Source organism: Ovis aries, chromosome 20 (genome assembly GCF_016772045.2).
Source record: "Ovis aries strain OAR_USU_Benz2616 breed Rambouillet chromosome 20, ARS-UI_Ramb_v3.0, whole genome shotgun sequence".
NCBI classification, from domain to species: Eukaryota; Metazoa; Chordata; class Mammalia; order Artiodactyla; family Bovidae; genus Ovis; species Ovis aries.
In genome coordinates, this window is record NC_056073.1 from 11,316,810 (window position 1) to 11,333,136 (window position 16,327).

Here is a 16,327-nt window from a genome sequence, read left to right on the forward strand (position 1 = left end):
CCCCATCTGTCTACCTGAGATAGCATCGGATTCTACAGATAGAGGGCTTAGTCCCACAAGACTGCTTTCTACTTCAGATATCAGTCGCAACCCCAGGTTAGCATCTGTGCTTCTGACTGGCTATACGTTGGAGGTTCCAAGGACCCTGTCCTTGAATTTTGGGTGCCAGTTGCAAGTCCAGGTTTTAACCCGTACTTCTGGCTGACTGGCTAAATCAGAGGTTCCTGTGGCCACCTCCCATTTTGGATTTAATTAATCAGCTTCAGAGTGATTCACAACTCAGGAATACATTTTCTTACGTTTACCGGTTTATTATGGAAGGATATGGTCGGGGATACAGGTGAACATTCTCGTGAAAAAGATGCATCAGTTCAAGTCAATCACTCAGTCATGTCCGACTCTGTGACCCCATGGACTGCAGCATGCCAGGCTTCCCTGTCCATCACCAGCTCCTGGAGCTTGCTCAAACTCATGTCCATTGAGTCAGTGATGCCATCCAACCATCTCTTCCTCTGTCATCCCCTTCTCCTCCTGCCTTCAGTCTTTCCCAGCATCAGGGTCTTTTCCAGTGAGTCAATTCTTTGCATCAGGTGGCCAAAGTATTGGAGCTTCAGCATCAGTCTTTCCATGAATATTCAGGACTGATTTCCTTTAGGATTGTATATGGGAAAAGACACAGAGCTTCCATCAAACTCCATCCTTTTGGGCTTTTATGGAGACTTTATTACATATGTGTAATTGATTGAATTACTGGCCAGTGATGAACAACCTTTCGCCTCTCTCCCCTCCCAGGGCTTGAGGGGTGGGACTGAAATCGGATGTTAACTAAGATAGACTGAGTTCCAGCCCTCCAGTCACTGGATTGGTTCCCCTGGCAGCCATACCTCATAGGTGACCCTGGGGCATTCCAGAAGTCACCTCATTAACATAACAAAGGATACCTTGATCTCTCTTACCACTTAGGAAATTTCAAGGGTTTTAGAAACTCTGTGCTAGAAATGGGGATGAATACCAAATATATATTTCTTATTATAATTCATAGTATCACAGGTATCCTGCTGGCCTGCCCAGCGGCCTCATTTTGCATGCATAAAACTGCTAGATTTAAGCTGTTGGAGAAAGTATCTTCCTGCACTAGGATTGTTGAGTTGGCATGGTGTTGAAGGAGAGCATAAATGCTAAGTAAATTGGTTCGGCACTCTTGGCAAGGCACTGTGAGCAGAATAGAAATTGTCACTGAAAAGGGGACCTTAGCAATGATCTAGTTTAACCCCTTCTGGGGACACTTGAGTCTGAACAACCCTTGCTCCTTGGGGCAATGCAGCTTTCCACCTCCCAGCAGCTAGAGCAGTGGTTCTCAACTGTTTCCAATTTTGTCCATACATGGGATACTTTTTAAAAATACTGATAATATCACATTAAAATTAAGAATTTCCGTTCACCAAAATGTATCATGTTAGTTGTGCATGTTCAAAGTGGAAGATCCAAGTGAAGGGCTTATACTTGGATGGGGGGGTGTGTGTGCGTGCACATGTGCTTAGTTGCTCAGTCGTGTCCAACTCTCTGCAACCCCATGGACTGCAGCCCACTAGGCCCTTCTGTCCATGGGGGTTCTCCAGGCAAGAATATTGGAGTGGGTTGCCATGCCCTCCTCCAGGGGATCTTCCCAACCCAGGGATCAAACCCAGGTCTCCTGCATTGCAGGCGGATTCTTTACCATCTGAGCCACTGGATGTATACAGAACTCCAAATCAAAAAGAAAGATAACCCAGTTTTGAAAATGGGCAAGAACCAGGCACTTCATAGAAGATTCTGTCCGATTGTTCAGTGTCCATGAAACATTGTTCAGCTTCATTAATGATCTGTGAAATACCTGCTGGAATACCACGACACACCCTGTAGTCAGAGTAACTATAATTACATTTTAATGATGCCATATATACACGGGTATGGAGCCAAGTAATCTTTTGATAGAAATGTAAATAGGTACAACTACTTTGGAAAATTGTCATTATTTATTAAAGTTGTGTATGTATATATGTGTATATACATACATACATTGTTGTTGTTGTGTAGTGCTAAGTCATGTTCCACTCTTGTGACCCCATGGATTGCAGCTCCCAGGCTCCTCTGTCCGTGGGATTTCCCATGCAAGACTGGAGGGGTTTGCCATTTCCTTCTCCAGGGCATCTCCTGTCTGAGATTGAACCCATGTCTCCTGCATTGGCAGGTGGATTCTTTACCACTGAGCCATCTGGGAAGCTCTGACATACAGACACACACACACACACAATATTTTCACTCCCAGGGAAGCAACCCAAATATCTTTCAACAATAGAATGGATAAATAAACTATGGAATATTCTTTTTTTTTCCCCTTGGGAAAAGATGTTTGTTTTATATTTTCTCCTCTGCAGATTGTGGAGTAAAGCTGTGATGGATATTACAAAATGATGAACATGAATATTTTGAGGGGCCCTGTCATTTTCACTTCTGTTTGCTTCACTGTCCTTTTCTTTTTCACCATAGTAGAAGATATTTATCAGTTTTCACAATCAATAGCCAGACAAAAAAATAAAAGATAATTACAGTCGCAAGTCACAATGATAACATGGTTAACCTAACAATATAAAATAATTACATACAATTTAGGGGAGTCAAGCAGAGTGATGTGGTAAGTGGAAGTGCGTACATGCACGTGTTTTCATCTGCTCAGCTAGTCTATATCTTTTGGTTGGTGCATTTAATTCATTCACATTTAAGGTAATTTTCAATAGGTATGATCCTATTACCATTTTCTTAATTGTTTCAGGTTAATTTTGTATAGGTCTTTTCCCTGTCTTGTGTTTCTTGCCTGGAGAAGTTCATTTACCATTTGTTGCAAATAAAGCTGGTTTGGTCATGCTGAATTCTCTTTAACTTTTGCGTCTCTGGAAAGCTTTTGCTTTCTCTGTCAAATCTGAACGAGAGTCTTGCTGGGTTAAGTATTATTCTTGGTTTTAGGTTTTCCCTGAACAAGAGTCTGGCTGAGTAGAGTATTCTTGGTTGTAGGTTCTTCCTTTTCACCGCTTTAAGTACATCATTCCATTCCCTTCTGGCTCGTAGGGTTTCTTTGAGAAAATCAGCTGATAACCTGATGGGGAGTTCCCTTGTCTTTTAGTTGTCATTTTTCTCTTGTTGCTTTTAACATTTTATCTTTATCTTTATTTTTTGTCAGTTTTTATTACTATGTGTCTTGGTGTGTTACTGCTTGGATTTATCCTGCTTGAGACTCTTTATGCTTCCTGGACTTGGTTGACTGTTTCCTTTCCCATGTTAGGGAAATTTTCAGCTATTATCTTTTAAAAGATTTTTTTTGGGGTCTTTTCTCTCTCTTTTTTTCTGGGATCTCTATAATGCAAATGTTGTTGCATTTAATGTTGTCCCAGGGGTCTCTGAGCAACTAACAGTTTCACTTTTCATTTTCAGAGGTCTCTTAGGCTACCTTCATTCTTCTTCATTCTTCTTTCTATATTCTGTTCTGCAGCAGTGATTTCCACCATTCTGTCTTATGGATGTGAGACATCTGTAAGTGACCACCGGGTCACTTACCCATTCTTCTGTCTCAGTTATTCTGCTGTTGATTTCTTCTAATATATTGTTCATCTCTGTTTGCTTGTTTTTTTAGTTTTTCTAGGTCTTTGGTAAACATTACTTGCATCTTCTCTCTTCTTTTTCCAGCATCCTGGATGATCTTCATTATCACACTTCTGAATTCTTTTTCTGGAAGGTTGCCTAATCTCCATTTCATCTAGTTGTTTTTCTGAGGTTTTGTCCCTTCATCTGGAGCATAGCCCTCTGCTTTTTTTCATTCTGGTTAACTTTCTGTGATGTGATTTTCATTCTAGCCTCTGTGGGATTGTGGTTCATCTTTCTTCTGTCTGCCCTCTGGTAGATGAGGCTGAAGGCTTGTGTAAGCTTCCTCATGGGAGGGACTGGCAGTGGGAAAAACTGGATCTTGCTCAGCTAAGTCTTGCTCTTTCTATACAAAAAAGATCTTCATGACCTAGATAAACAACCACGATGGTGTGATCACTCATCTAGAGCCAGACATCCTGGAATGCGAAGTCAAGTGGGCTTTAGGAAGCATTTACTATGAACAAAGCTAGTGGAGGTAATGGAATCCCAGTTGAGCTTATTTCACATACTAAAAGATGATGCTATTAAAGTGCTGCACTCAATTATGCCAGGAAATCTGGAAAACTCAGCAGTGGACTGGAAAAGGTCAGTGTTCATTCTAATCCCAAAGAAGGGCAGTGCCAAAGAGTGTTCAAACTACTGCACGATTGTACTCATCTCACACACCAGCGAAATAATACTCAAAATTCTCTAAGCCAGGCTTCAACAGTATGTGAACTATGAACTTCCAGATGTTCAAGCTGGATTTAGAAAAGGCAGCAAAACCAGAGATCAAATTGCCAACATCCATTGGATCATCGAAAAAGCAATTTTTTGATGCAGGAGAGTTCCAAAAAAAAAAAAAAAAAAGAGAGTTCCAGAAAACATCTGCTTTATTGACTAAGCTTAAAGCCTTTGACTGTGTCGATCACAACAAACTGTGGAAAATTCTGAAAGAGATGGGAATATCAGACCACCTGACCTGCCTCCTGAGAAATCTATATGCCGGTCAGGAAGCAACAGTTTGAACCAGACGTGGAACAATAGACTGGTTCCAAATTGGGAAAAGAGTACGTCAAGGCTGTATATTGTCACCCTGGTTATTTAACTTATATGCAGAGCACATGTGATGGTTGGATGGCATCACTAACTCAATGGGCATGTGTTTGGGTGGACTCCCGGAGTTGGTAATGGATAGGGAGGCCTGGTGTGCTGCGGTTCATGGGGTTGCGAAGAGTCAGACATGACTGAGCGACTGAACTGAACTGAATGCCATTTATATAATATTCAAAACCAGGCAAAGCTAATGTGTGACGTTAAGCCAGGCTAGTAGTCACCTTATGGCAGGGAGCAAGGGACGTGGTTAGTGGCTAGGAGGAGGCACGGGGATGTTTCTGGGGTGCTGATAATGTGGATTTTTTTTTTTTTTAAACCTTGTGGTAGTTACACTGAAATGTTCACTTTGTGATATTCATATAGTTGTACATTTATGCTTTATACCCTTTTATGTTTGTAGCTATGTTCTAGTAAAGAATTTTTTTAAAATATTGACTGGTACACCTATTAGAAATGCTAAAATAATACATTACCAAGTGCTGATGAGCATGCCGAGTAACTGGAACTCTTAAACATTGCAAGTGAGGAAACTAAATAGTATCACCACTTTGAAAAACAGTTTGGCGGTTTCTTACAGTTAAACAGTTAATCACTTAACCGGTGATTCTATTTCTAGGTATTTACCCCAAATTAATAGGGACTTATGTTCTCATAAAAACTTGTACCTAAATGTTTCTAGTGGCTTTATTCATAATCACCAAAAACTGGAGGAAACAACTAGGGAATGGAGAAACAAGCTGGTACTCCCGTACTCTGGAGTACTACTCAGTAATAAAAATACCAGACTACTGTAATGCAACCAAGTGGACACATCTCAGAATCATCATGCTAAGCGAAAGAAGCCAGACTCCAAAGGGTACATACTGTGTATTATTCCATTTATACAACAGTTGGAAAAGGCAGACCTATGTAGAGACCAGATGAGTAGATAGATGCCTGGGAATGGGTGAAGGGTTGACTGCAGAAGTGCCTTGTGTCTTGATGTGATTCTACACGGTGTTTGCATCTAAACCTGGCTTTAAAAATCCTGATGCCTAGTACCCATCTCAGACCAATTAATTGAGTCTGAGGATGAGACTCAGGCACTGCTATTTGTTCTAAACATTTCCAGGTGATTTCACTCTATAGGGTTAGGGCTGAGAACCATTTATGAGCTACATAAATCATCTAGGGAACTGCACAGAAACATTGGCTTTTGGCTTTGGGTTTCCACTGTTCTGAACAACTGATTAAAACGCTAGACAGAGATTGAGCATCAAGTGAAGTAATCAGCATTTAAGGGGCAGAGGATTATTCCACCCTTATTCCATTGATGACTCAGACATTGGGCAGGCTTTTCTTTGGTTATTACTTTGCTGCTGCTGACATTGTTCATACTAGTGATGACGAAAACCAGCATCAAGAAAGTGTTGACAGGAGTTTGATTTATTTAAACCATTGTATTTGAGATCATATCCTGGGCAGTACTTGATTGTTCCTATATAGCCGTGGTGTTTTCATCTTTTCTATAGTCGCTTTGTGAGCAAACCCAATTTGGGCCTTTGGTCCAAATTATACCACTAGGTGTCACCAAGGAGTGATTAATGGGTAAACAGAGGGATCCAAGGATAAAATGTGATCGGAAAATTTTGAAAGCTTATTTTTCAAGACCTAAAGGGCTTTGAAGGAGGCAGGTTAATGCAGAGGATCTAGTGGAGGGCTGCCAAAGGTCTTAAAGAGTTTGCCCCCTCTTTTTAGGGAATCCTTGCTTTCTCTCATCTTAGGCTACTCCTGTAACCTCTTGATTTATTAACCCTGACTTTGCCTTTGAGTTTTTCGTAAACGTTGGCATTAGGTGGCCCCCTGTGTCATACTGCTTTCCCTGAGGCTGTTTCCTGTGTATAATTTTAAATTGACTCTTCTTCTGGTCTCCATTCCTCTCCTTTGTTGAATGAGTATAACCTTTAGTCCCAGTCCAGATGTGAATTTCATCTCCGGCCTGTCCCCCAAAGTTAAGTCCTTGATATGGGTTAAAATGCCCACTTGTCTCTTTAAACTTTAAATCCTGCATTTGCTTCAAGTCTATTTTAGGACTTGTCATCCCCGCTTAGCATCTCTTAGCTAGCTCAGCTCTACATGATATTCCTTTGCATTTATAGGCTGTTCTATGTGATCCCACATTTGCTTAAATATGCCCTTGTGTTTTTCTTTCCAGAGTCAGCTGCTAAAAGTTGTTTTCATATCTTCTGCTTTTGCACTCAGTATGTTTACCTTGCAAGATGCTGAACATAGGGTTGAAGTGCTTGTTGATAAATCAGCTGAGCCAGAAAAAGTAGTGAGCCCTTGCATATACCCTTACATAATGCTTACCATGTGTCAGGTACTTTTTCTAAGTATGTTACATATGTTATCTCATTAAAGCCACACAAACACCATGAGGGAGACTGTTATTATCTTCCACTTGATAGATGTGGCAGCTGGGCCCTAGAGAAGTTAAGAAACTTGCCTGAGTCATGCAACCATTAAGTAATGGAGCCAGATTACAAACCCAGGCAGTCTGACTTCAGGGTCCCTGCTCTTAATCTCCACACTGTGATTTAAACCACAAAAGTAAATATTGATCATTTGTTATATGCGAGTCACTGTGCTAAGTGTTTTGCATGAATTATCTCAGTCATTCCTCACAGGAGCAGTATGAGGTAGGAACTGTACTATTTTACAGTCAAAACTGATATACAAAGAGTAAATTGCTGAAGGCCATGCAAGTAAGAAGCCCAAGGTGGTTCATTTGAGCTATGAACCTAAGTTTGTATAAATCCAGACTCTGACTCTTAACCTCTATGTTCTGTTACCCATCGAAAGTGAAAGTGTCAGTTGCTCAGTCATGTCCGACTCTTTGCGACCCCATGAACTACAGTTCATGCCAGGCTCCTCTGTCCACGGAATTCTCCAGGCAAGAATACTGGAGTAGATAACTATTCCCTTCTCCAGGGGATCTTCCTGACCCAGGGATTGAACCTGGGTCTCCTCCCGGGGGTTGTTGTTTGGGTCAGATCCCACCTTCAATTTGACCACAGTGCTAGGTGTTGGTACTTTCTTTCTTGGTTTATGAGTTCTAGGAAGTGTTTTTCAATTCACCAATGTGCTCTGGGGTCACACACATCCAGAGATAGTGCCTGCATGACTTTCTTGGAACCTCATCATTAGAATGCTACTGCCTTTACTAACAGCAGTTTTCTAGTCTTGGCCCTTTGCCCCTAGTTTATGTCAGTAGAGCTATTTGATTTCAGTTTGTTTTAATGCTACTGCATTTAATTGAGTAAATTCATCCTCCAGTAATAAGGTGATTCCTGCCTATTATACAGGCAGTTCTCTGAAGACATGAACGTCATATAGGTAATAAGTCAAAGCACTATTTGAAGAATCCTGTTTCTAAGAATGGTGGGTTATGAATTTCTATTCTATTTGTTCTCAAGGGGTTTCTTCCTAAAAAGATAGGTTTTGCAGCAGCAGCAGAAAAATTAAGAGGAGGAAAATCATGAAGCTTATTTTGTCTTTTTTTCCCTTTCCCTAGAGTCTAAATGGTGTCTGGCTGAACAAAAAACGTCTAGAACCTTTAAAGGTCTATTCTATCCATAAAGGAGATCACATCCAGCTTGGGGTACCTCTGGATAATAAGGAGAATGCAGAGTATGAATATGAAGTTACCGAAGAAGACTGGGAGAGGATTTATCCTTGTCTTTTCCCTAAAAGTGACCAGATGATGGAAAAAAATAAGGGCTTGAGAACTAAAAGGAAATTTAGTTTGGATGAATTAGAGGGTTCTGGAGCTGAAGGCCCCTCAAATTTGAAATCCAAAATAACTAAATTGTCTTGTGAACCTGGTCAGCCAGTGAAGTCACATGGGAAGGGTAAAGTGGCCAGTCAACCTTCTGAATATTTGGATCCTAAGTTGACTTCTTTTGAGCAAAGTGGGAAGACCACAGGGGCTCATGTTAACCCAGGCCCTGCAAAAGTTATAGAGCTTCATCATAAGAAGAAGAAAGCCTCAAATCCTTCAGCATCTCAGAGCAACTTAGAGCTGTTTAAGGTAACCATGTCCAGGATCCTAATGCTGAGAACACAGATGCAGGAAAAACAGGTAGCTGTTCTGAATGTGAAAAAGCAGACCAAAAAAGGGAGCTCAAAGAAGATTGTGAAAATGGAGCAGGAACTGCAGGATTTACAGTCCCAGCTGTGTGCGGAGCAGGCCCAACAGCAGGCCAGAGTGGAGCAGCTGGAGAAGACCATCCAGGAAGAGCAGCAGCATCTCCAGGTACCACGCAGGAGGGAAGGACAAGATGCCCCTTGTGAGCCTGTGACCAGAGCTCTCTGTTTCTAGATCAGGGCCCATATGTTTAGTGCCAGGGACAAGAGGTGTAATGTGATCAGAAAACTTTGAGGTGTGCATGGTGGTCAGATCAGGAGCCAGAGTTGGGTTGTCAACATGGGGTAAGGGGACTGCCAGAACCAGCCAAGATGCATGAGGTTGTAAAAGCTGAGGCATCTCAGAGCTGAGGTGAATTTAGAGAGAGGCTGGATGAAGGTCAAGATACCCCCAATAGTACACTCCAATTAAAGTATTGGTTGTTTTCATGAGTAATCTTCCTCTGCCCTGAGGTCAAAGCCAAATTCCTGTACCCAAGGCAGGTAGAGGTCAGCTGGTTACTCTGCCCTTGATTTACCTGTTACTTGTTAGCTTTGTAGCTAACCTAGGAAGTGGGAGGCTAGAAAGGCAAAAATGTTTATTTCTGTCCTGAGTAGCCAACATGGGAGGGGGCAGATATACCATCACTCAGTTGTTGGGTTGAGTGCTACCTTCCACAGGATGTCTACCTCTTCAGTAGATAAAATGACTGTCTTGGCTGTGTCAACGTGAGAGTAAATGTGTCTGCATCCCTGAGTCATTTGTTTAGATGATCAGCTCTTGCACAGAGCTTCTTGGCTAGGGCTGATCCTGGTTCTGCTGAAAATGTCAGTTCCCATCTGGCTAGAACCACATGATTTACTCCCACCCACTTCCTCAGGTAAGACTGAATGTCAAGAATTCCCCATTGTTGACTTAGAACTAAGAAGGGCCAATCAGGATTGATGTGAATAAGCTTTTATCTTTCCTTTACTTTACTCAGGGTAAGAAACAACCACTTGTGTTGGCTTATTTCTGAACAATTTATAGATTTCATCTAAGCCCTGCTATCCCCTTGAACTGATGCTCTTAGCAAAGGCCATGGATTAAGTGGGTCTTTCTCAGGGTATACATTGCTTGTTTATGTGTACTTTTTTGCTGCCCTTTTCCAGCCTGGACTGGTTCTTGAAATTAATAGAGGAAGGTTTATCTCTACCTGTTTAGTGTATGACACCTTCACCAGGGCAGAACTCTTTTTAAAGGCTAATATGTTCAATAACAAGAGTTACTGTTAATTAATATTTGTGGCTGCTCTGGGCATGCTTCAAGATGTAGCTAGCTGTCAAATCTTTTTCCATACTAAAAGGGTAAAGAAAGGCAAAAAGGACTCATTTAGGGAATTTCTCTAGGAATGAGAGGGTCATATATAAATTGCTCATACACTAGAGGTGTATCTAGTCCTTTATTACTAGCTGCATTTTCCTCTGTACCAAGCCCTAGGAATTTATCCTACCCTTGCTGCTTGCTCAGAAGCTCATTAAACCCTTGTTATTTCACACAGATTTTTGGAGGGGCGGGGTGGAGTGGGTGCACTGCGCAGCTTGTGGGATCTTAGTTCCCTGACCGGGGATTGAACCCAGGTCTTCAGCAGTGGGAGTGCAGAGTCCTAACAATTGGATGGTCAGGGAATTCCTACACAGAATTTTTTTTTGAGCGCCCAGGTTGCCTGGCACTATACTTGGGTCTGGGTGGTTATAAAGATGCTTAATGGTTTTTGTCATAAAGGAATAGATCTTGTTGAGACAAGATACACAGAAAATAATCACAGTAGATTCAAAAGTCTGTAGATTAAGAGAACAATTTCCAGTTGGTGTATTAAGTGGGCTGGTAATTCTTAAGGAGGGAAGGACCCAGAGGTTCTGGTGGAGGGTGCTGGATGTAGGGGAGTGATGATGTGGAAGACATCCACACTCGAGGGGCCCTGGAGGAAATGCAGCCAAGGCCGGCGGAGGAGGAACAGCTTATGGGCCAGAGGTGGGAAAGACGCGGAGTGAGAGACAGAGCGGCCAGAACTGAGGAAAAACACGGCGGAGCTGTGAGTGCCAGCCCAGGAGATTGTATTTCAATTTAGATACTTGGTGATGCAGAAACTCTCAGTTTCCTTCCTTTTGAGAGTCATAGCATTAGCCAGTGAAGGGGACTTGGAGTATTAATCCAGAGCTGCTCCAGAGCCCCCTGAGTGGTGACTTGAAGGTGGCAGCCCTGAGATGTACAGTGTTTGAGCAGTTTAACTCTGCTTAAGTCCCTTACTGCCAACAGCTTAAAGTAAAATGGGAGATTTTCCACTCCCTCCCTGTCCCCTATTGTTTCCAGATGCCTCTGCTAGCAGGTCAGCTCTGCTTGTTACTGTATTTTGCCCCTTTCCCCCGTTTCTACAGGGAAGCCTTCCATTTTGTTTTTGGCTTTTCAGGGTTTGGAGAAAGAGGAAGGCGAAGAGGACCTGAAGCAGCAGCTGGCCCAGGCTCTGCAGGAGGTAACTTATGTTTGCTGTTGTCCTGAGATTATAGTGGGCGAGAGTGGGGGCAGCCAGGCTTCATGTGCCCACTGGCTGCCTCTGCACACCCCTCTGCAGCACCTCCAGGCTGTAGACAGAGCAGGTGGCAGCAGCTCACAGCATCAGGTCTGAGATTTGGAACCTCACAGACACGCCAGACCTCAGCGTGAAAGCTTACATCTTCATCTGAGCACGAGATGCTCTAGTGAAGATGAAACAGAGCCTGTAGCAATTAGGAGGCTCTCTGGGAGAATGGCTGCACACATTCAGAAAGGTGAGGGCAGCAGAGGGAAATTGCGAGCCGTGACTTGGCCACCAGGGCCTGCAGTGCCTCCATTACCTCACTATTCCTGAGCTGAAGCCATTCTGAAACCATTCAAGAATGTTCCAATTACGCATCTTAGATTAGGTTGAGAATTTGCAGTTTACCAGCCACTGAAACATCAATTTACTAGTAAACAGGCAAGACTCACAGGAATAAAATTATCCTAAAAGATTACCTGTTACTTGTTTAATTTAACTTTAGTAGCTCGCTCTGTTATTATTGTTTGCATCTTAAAAACCTGCTTTGTCTTCTATCAGTTATATGTGATGATTAGTAGTTTAAGTCAGGAGGTTAGCGTTCATATCTTCTTGAGAAAAATGAGCTGTTGGGTTAGAATTTGTTTCAAATTTGGTTCTTTTATTGCTTACCTGTCTGTCAACCTTCTTACAGCGCTAACAGCCACATATTCCTGCATGCTTGGGAGTTTGCCCACTTTGGTTTCCTTGGGTTCACAAACAGCCTTGGAAAGAATTAGGTGAAAAACTCAATCTTTCTGGAATTTTATTTTCTAAGCTTGTGTATTTTCTAGGTTGGGAGGATGTGCATGTTTCCCATTTAGAGAATTGTTAAATTAATATACAGATATCATTTTGAAATTGACTGGAAAAGAGGAAGGTTCTGCTCTTGAAAATCCTTGAGGGATCATTAAGAACCCTGCACCCCCAACGCCTTACACTCTCCTGAGACAGAACGACTTATGCTGTCGTTCAGCATGAGGCTCTTGGCTGTCCCCCTTCATTAACCCAGCACGGGACACTGTCAGGCCATGGTTCTCTGACATGCTTGGGGGCTCACCACCTTCAAATGAAACACACTGGTTCTTTGTTTCACTTGATGGTCCTTCTGAAGCTGTTCTTTTTCATTTTCCAGACTTATAATTATAACAACTTGCCTTTACATAGAGATTTTAAAACTTTCCTGAGTGTTCTCATGTATGTCTTTGTTTTTTCTTACTAACCCCAGTGTAGAAGGGGCACCTGTTTTCCCATTTTATAGATGAGAAAGTTAAGGCACAGTCATCTAATTAGTAGTCAAGGTGAATACTAAGGACTTCTGATATCACTGACTTTTCTTTTTTTTTTGAGCCCATGCATTTTGAAATGTATTTCTTTGAGTGATATCTTTTCAGAATACTTAACCACCTTCTTTAAAAAAAGGATCTGAAATGAAATTTAAAATATAATCTATACTTAACCATTATGTTTCATAGAAATGGAACTTCTTGATATTTGATGTAGGCAGTGAGTCATGGTAAATGAGCCATTAGCTCTTGGGCATGCCAGTTTCCAGAATACCAAGGCAGAGTTCAGGCAGTGTTGCCTTATCAGCACATAGTATGTGATTTATAGAGTAAATAGGTTAAAGGTTTTTTTTTTTTTCATTTCAATGAAAACAGTAATCTAGTTTTCCTGAATCCTGTATATCCCTAATTATTTCTTAAAAGCTGCTTCTAGTGCTGGGTATCCTTAGAGTTAGTTACTAGTTCTTCAGCATTGGTTCCCAGAGTCGCTTGGGTAGCTTTTTAAAAAATGCATATCCCATATATATGTATAACTGATTCACCTTGCTGTATAGCAGAAGGTAACACAACTTTGTAAATCAACTATACCAATAAAATTTTTTTTTTTTAATGAACATCCCTGGGCCCCAAGCCAAACCCACAAAGTCAGACTCTCTGGAAGTTCTTCAGTTGCTTTGGATGACCATGAAGATTGGGTTATTTCCAGAGGGATTAATAGATTTGATGGCTTCCCTCCCTGTCTGCTCCTTTCCCTGAAAAAAAAAAAAAAAAAAGGCAGCATTTAACTGGTATGTCTTGGAGAAACAAAAACATTATTTTGAAATTGCCCAATCCATTAATCTCTTGAACCAAAGCTGCTGACAGAGGGAGGGACAGGCCTGGTGGCTAAAAGGAACAATATAGTGCCCTGCATCTTGAGTGTGTATCTGCTGTGTTTCTGCAGTATCGGTCGCTGATGGAAGAGCTAAATCGCAGCAAGAAGAACTTTGAAGCAATCATTCAAGCCAAGGACAAAGAATTGGAGCAGACCAAGGTACTGGAAAGAAGAAGAAGGTTTAGAATTTGGTTGGTACATGCAGCTCAGCATTTTCAGCAGTGCAAGGGTTGCTTTGGTGAATGGAGGGAGAGGTATGGCTATTCCCTGTCTCAAGGGAAATAATCTGTAAAATTATTTAGGCCTGTAGAAGGTTCTGCCTGTAAGACAACATCTGTTCCCTTCCCTCATTCAGATGCGAACTGCTGGGAACGATACATTCTGCAGTCTAGTCCATTGTCTGTGGCAGATGTTCCTTCAGAGTGTCTCACTCACAGAGGCTAAGGGGTGGTGTGGTCAAAAGGAAAAGCGGTTCATCTTGATGCGTTTGTGTAATTATTTCTCACATCAAATCAATGACACTCTTCAATTAGGGGTTGTAGACTCAAATGCCCCCTGGAGTCAGACTGATAATAGAAGTGAATAAAGTGGCCTGGGTGTAAGAACACAGTGGGGAGCTGTGAGGCGGAATTCCACCCTCACCCATACCCCCAAGAGGCAGCTCTTCTCGGCAGCAGCCAGTTGCCAACCAGAAGTGCAGGCCCAGTGTTGTCAGATCTGAGTTTTTCACAGAAAATGGAAATCCAGATGTTTATGTGAAGTATCCCGATTTTTAAGTAGTAGTAACAGGTTCAGTTTTTTGATACCATGAATGCCAAACTAAGTAAATAAGTCTATAGGCTGGATGTAGTCCACAGGCCACCAGTTTGCTTCCTCTGATGGGAAATTAATGCCTGGGAATTAATGCCTGCTCAGCCCACCCTTCCTCAGGTACACATCTGGAGCAGATTACAGAAAGGAGAGGACTCTTTTTCCACTTGGTTTGCTATCCTATCCTCTATTTAAATCACGTAGTACTTTATTCCCCAGCCTCTAAAATGCCACCACATTTTTTAAACCCAGCAATTCAGAAGTTTTCAAGGAACTTGACTCTAGTTATAAATGGGTCCATTCCCTCTTCACTGTCCTGATTAGTCTCACAATCTTTGCTTTGATAAGAAGAGAAAATAAAACATGAAAAATAACCTCTCAAATATACCCTCTTTTGGCTTTTCCTCTCCCCATTAGGGGCACTTAATATATGTTGACTTCAAGAGAGGACACTAGATCCTTCTTGAAAAGGGTGTCTACAAGCAGTCTGTCTCTTGGGGAAAGCACAGGGAAATTGCACGGCAGGAGTGGGAAGTAACAAGCATCACAGAGCGTGAGGCCTGAAGATACTTCAACAGGCCATCTCTCCAGCCTCCTGCCTCCAGGCACCTTGGATATTATCCTTATTTTGTAGGAGAGACATCTGCAGAGAACACAGAGGACCTTATACACTAATTCAAGCTTCCTGCCTTTATGGACTGTTCCTCATTTCTTTCTTATCTAGTGAGCTCTTGGCTGCTTAGGATGATTTTGTATCCCCTCTGAACTGCAGTGTGCTATAGAATACCTAATGTCTCGTTCTGGCCTTGGATGGTCGGCGGGGTTGGTATGCTGACTTCAGTTTTTCTCATTTGGTTATTTTTGGGAAGGAGACCGAAACTGCAATACCAATACATACTCATAAAGTCGAGAAAGGAAAAGAATGGACAACAGTGCCCTATATTAGAAAGCAGTTCTGAGAAGCAATAATCCTTGGGGCAAGAATTTTATTCTAGTGTTACTACACCAGGGTGGATTTTTAATTTAGATTCTTTCTGAATCCTCCTGCATACTATTAATCCTGCTCTGTCCTATTTTGCATTCTTGTTAGTTCTCCCGAATGACAGGTGGGGTTGTATGTCTTTGCAGGAAGAGAAGGAGAAGGTGCAAGCACAGAAGGAGGAAGTTCTTAGCCACATGAATGACGTGCTAGAGAATGAGCTCCAGTGTATTATTTGCTCAGAATACTTCGTTGAGGTAATGATGAGTAGTGGCTCACGCCTTCTCACTCTCCTACCCCTGAATGGAGCCTCAGCTACACAGACTGCTTTTGCTCTAGGGTAACATTCTGAAGAGATTTTTCCTCCAGGAACTTACTGTAGCTATTTGACTTCAAAGTGGCTGCTGGAGGTGGCCACTTCTCACTTGCCTCCGCTGGCTTTTTTCTTACTTCATTTGTTCTTGAGTTCTTTTTTTGGCAGAATCAGTGTTTGGGGCTATAATAAAGCCTTTATCTTTTTGTTGTTGAGGGAAAAACACTTTGGTTTTGAAGAACCATCTAGGGGCTGCCCCACCCTCCCACAGGTCAGAATGTCATATGTTTCCTACATTGCCGACAACTATGAGCTGTTGGGTTTTGTGGGTTTTGCGGGGTTTTTTTTTTTGCCTAGTGTTGAGCTCCTGAAGGTTTTTTTTTTTTTTTTAACTCCTGGGATCCATTTGATTCTGGCAGAATCCAGAATTAGATGGCATTAGAAATTTGAAGTATCAGAATAAAGCTACTCAATAAAGCTAGTCTTTCTTTGCTCTGAATGGACACAGTGCTGAGAGTGGGCGTGCAGTGCAGC

At 42.0% G+C, this 16,327-nt stretch overlaps 1 protein-coding gene across 11 annotated transcripts in view; it reads left to right on the forward strand.

Moving 5' to 3' along the window:
- Positions 1-16,327, forward strand: part of RNF8 (ring finger protein 8) — a 36,479-nt gene that overhangs the window by 11,972 nt on the left and 8,180 nt on the right. For 8 of the 11 annotated variants that reach the window (XR_003586178.3, XM_060403151.1, XM_060403152.1 and 5 more), the window contains exons 3-6: positions 8,327-9,067; positions 11,388-11,450; positions 13,761-13,850; positions 15,630-15,737. Coding sequence is in view for 9 of the 11 variants with exons in the window: in XM_060403151.1 (XP_060259134.1) it covers positions 8,327-9,067; positions 11,388-11,450; positions 13,761-13,850; positions 15,630-15,737 (1,002 nt within the window). In the remaining 2 variants the exon portion in view is untranslated. The remainder of the gene's footprint in view (positions 1-8,326; positions 9,068-11,387; positions 11,451-13,760; positions 13,851-15,629; positions 15,738-16,327) is intronic. The other 3 variants (XR_006057363.2, XM_060403153.1, XM_027958351.3) reach the window with 1 other exon arrangement.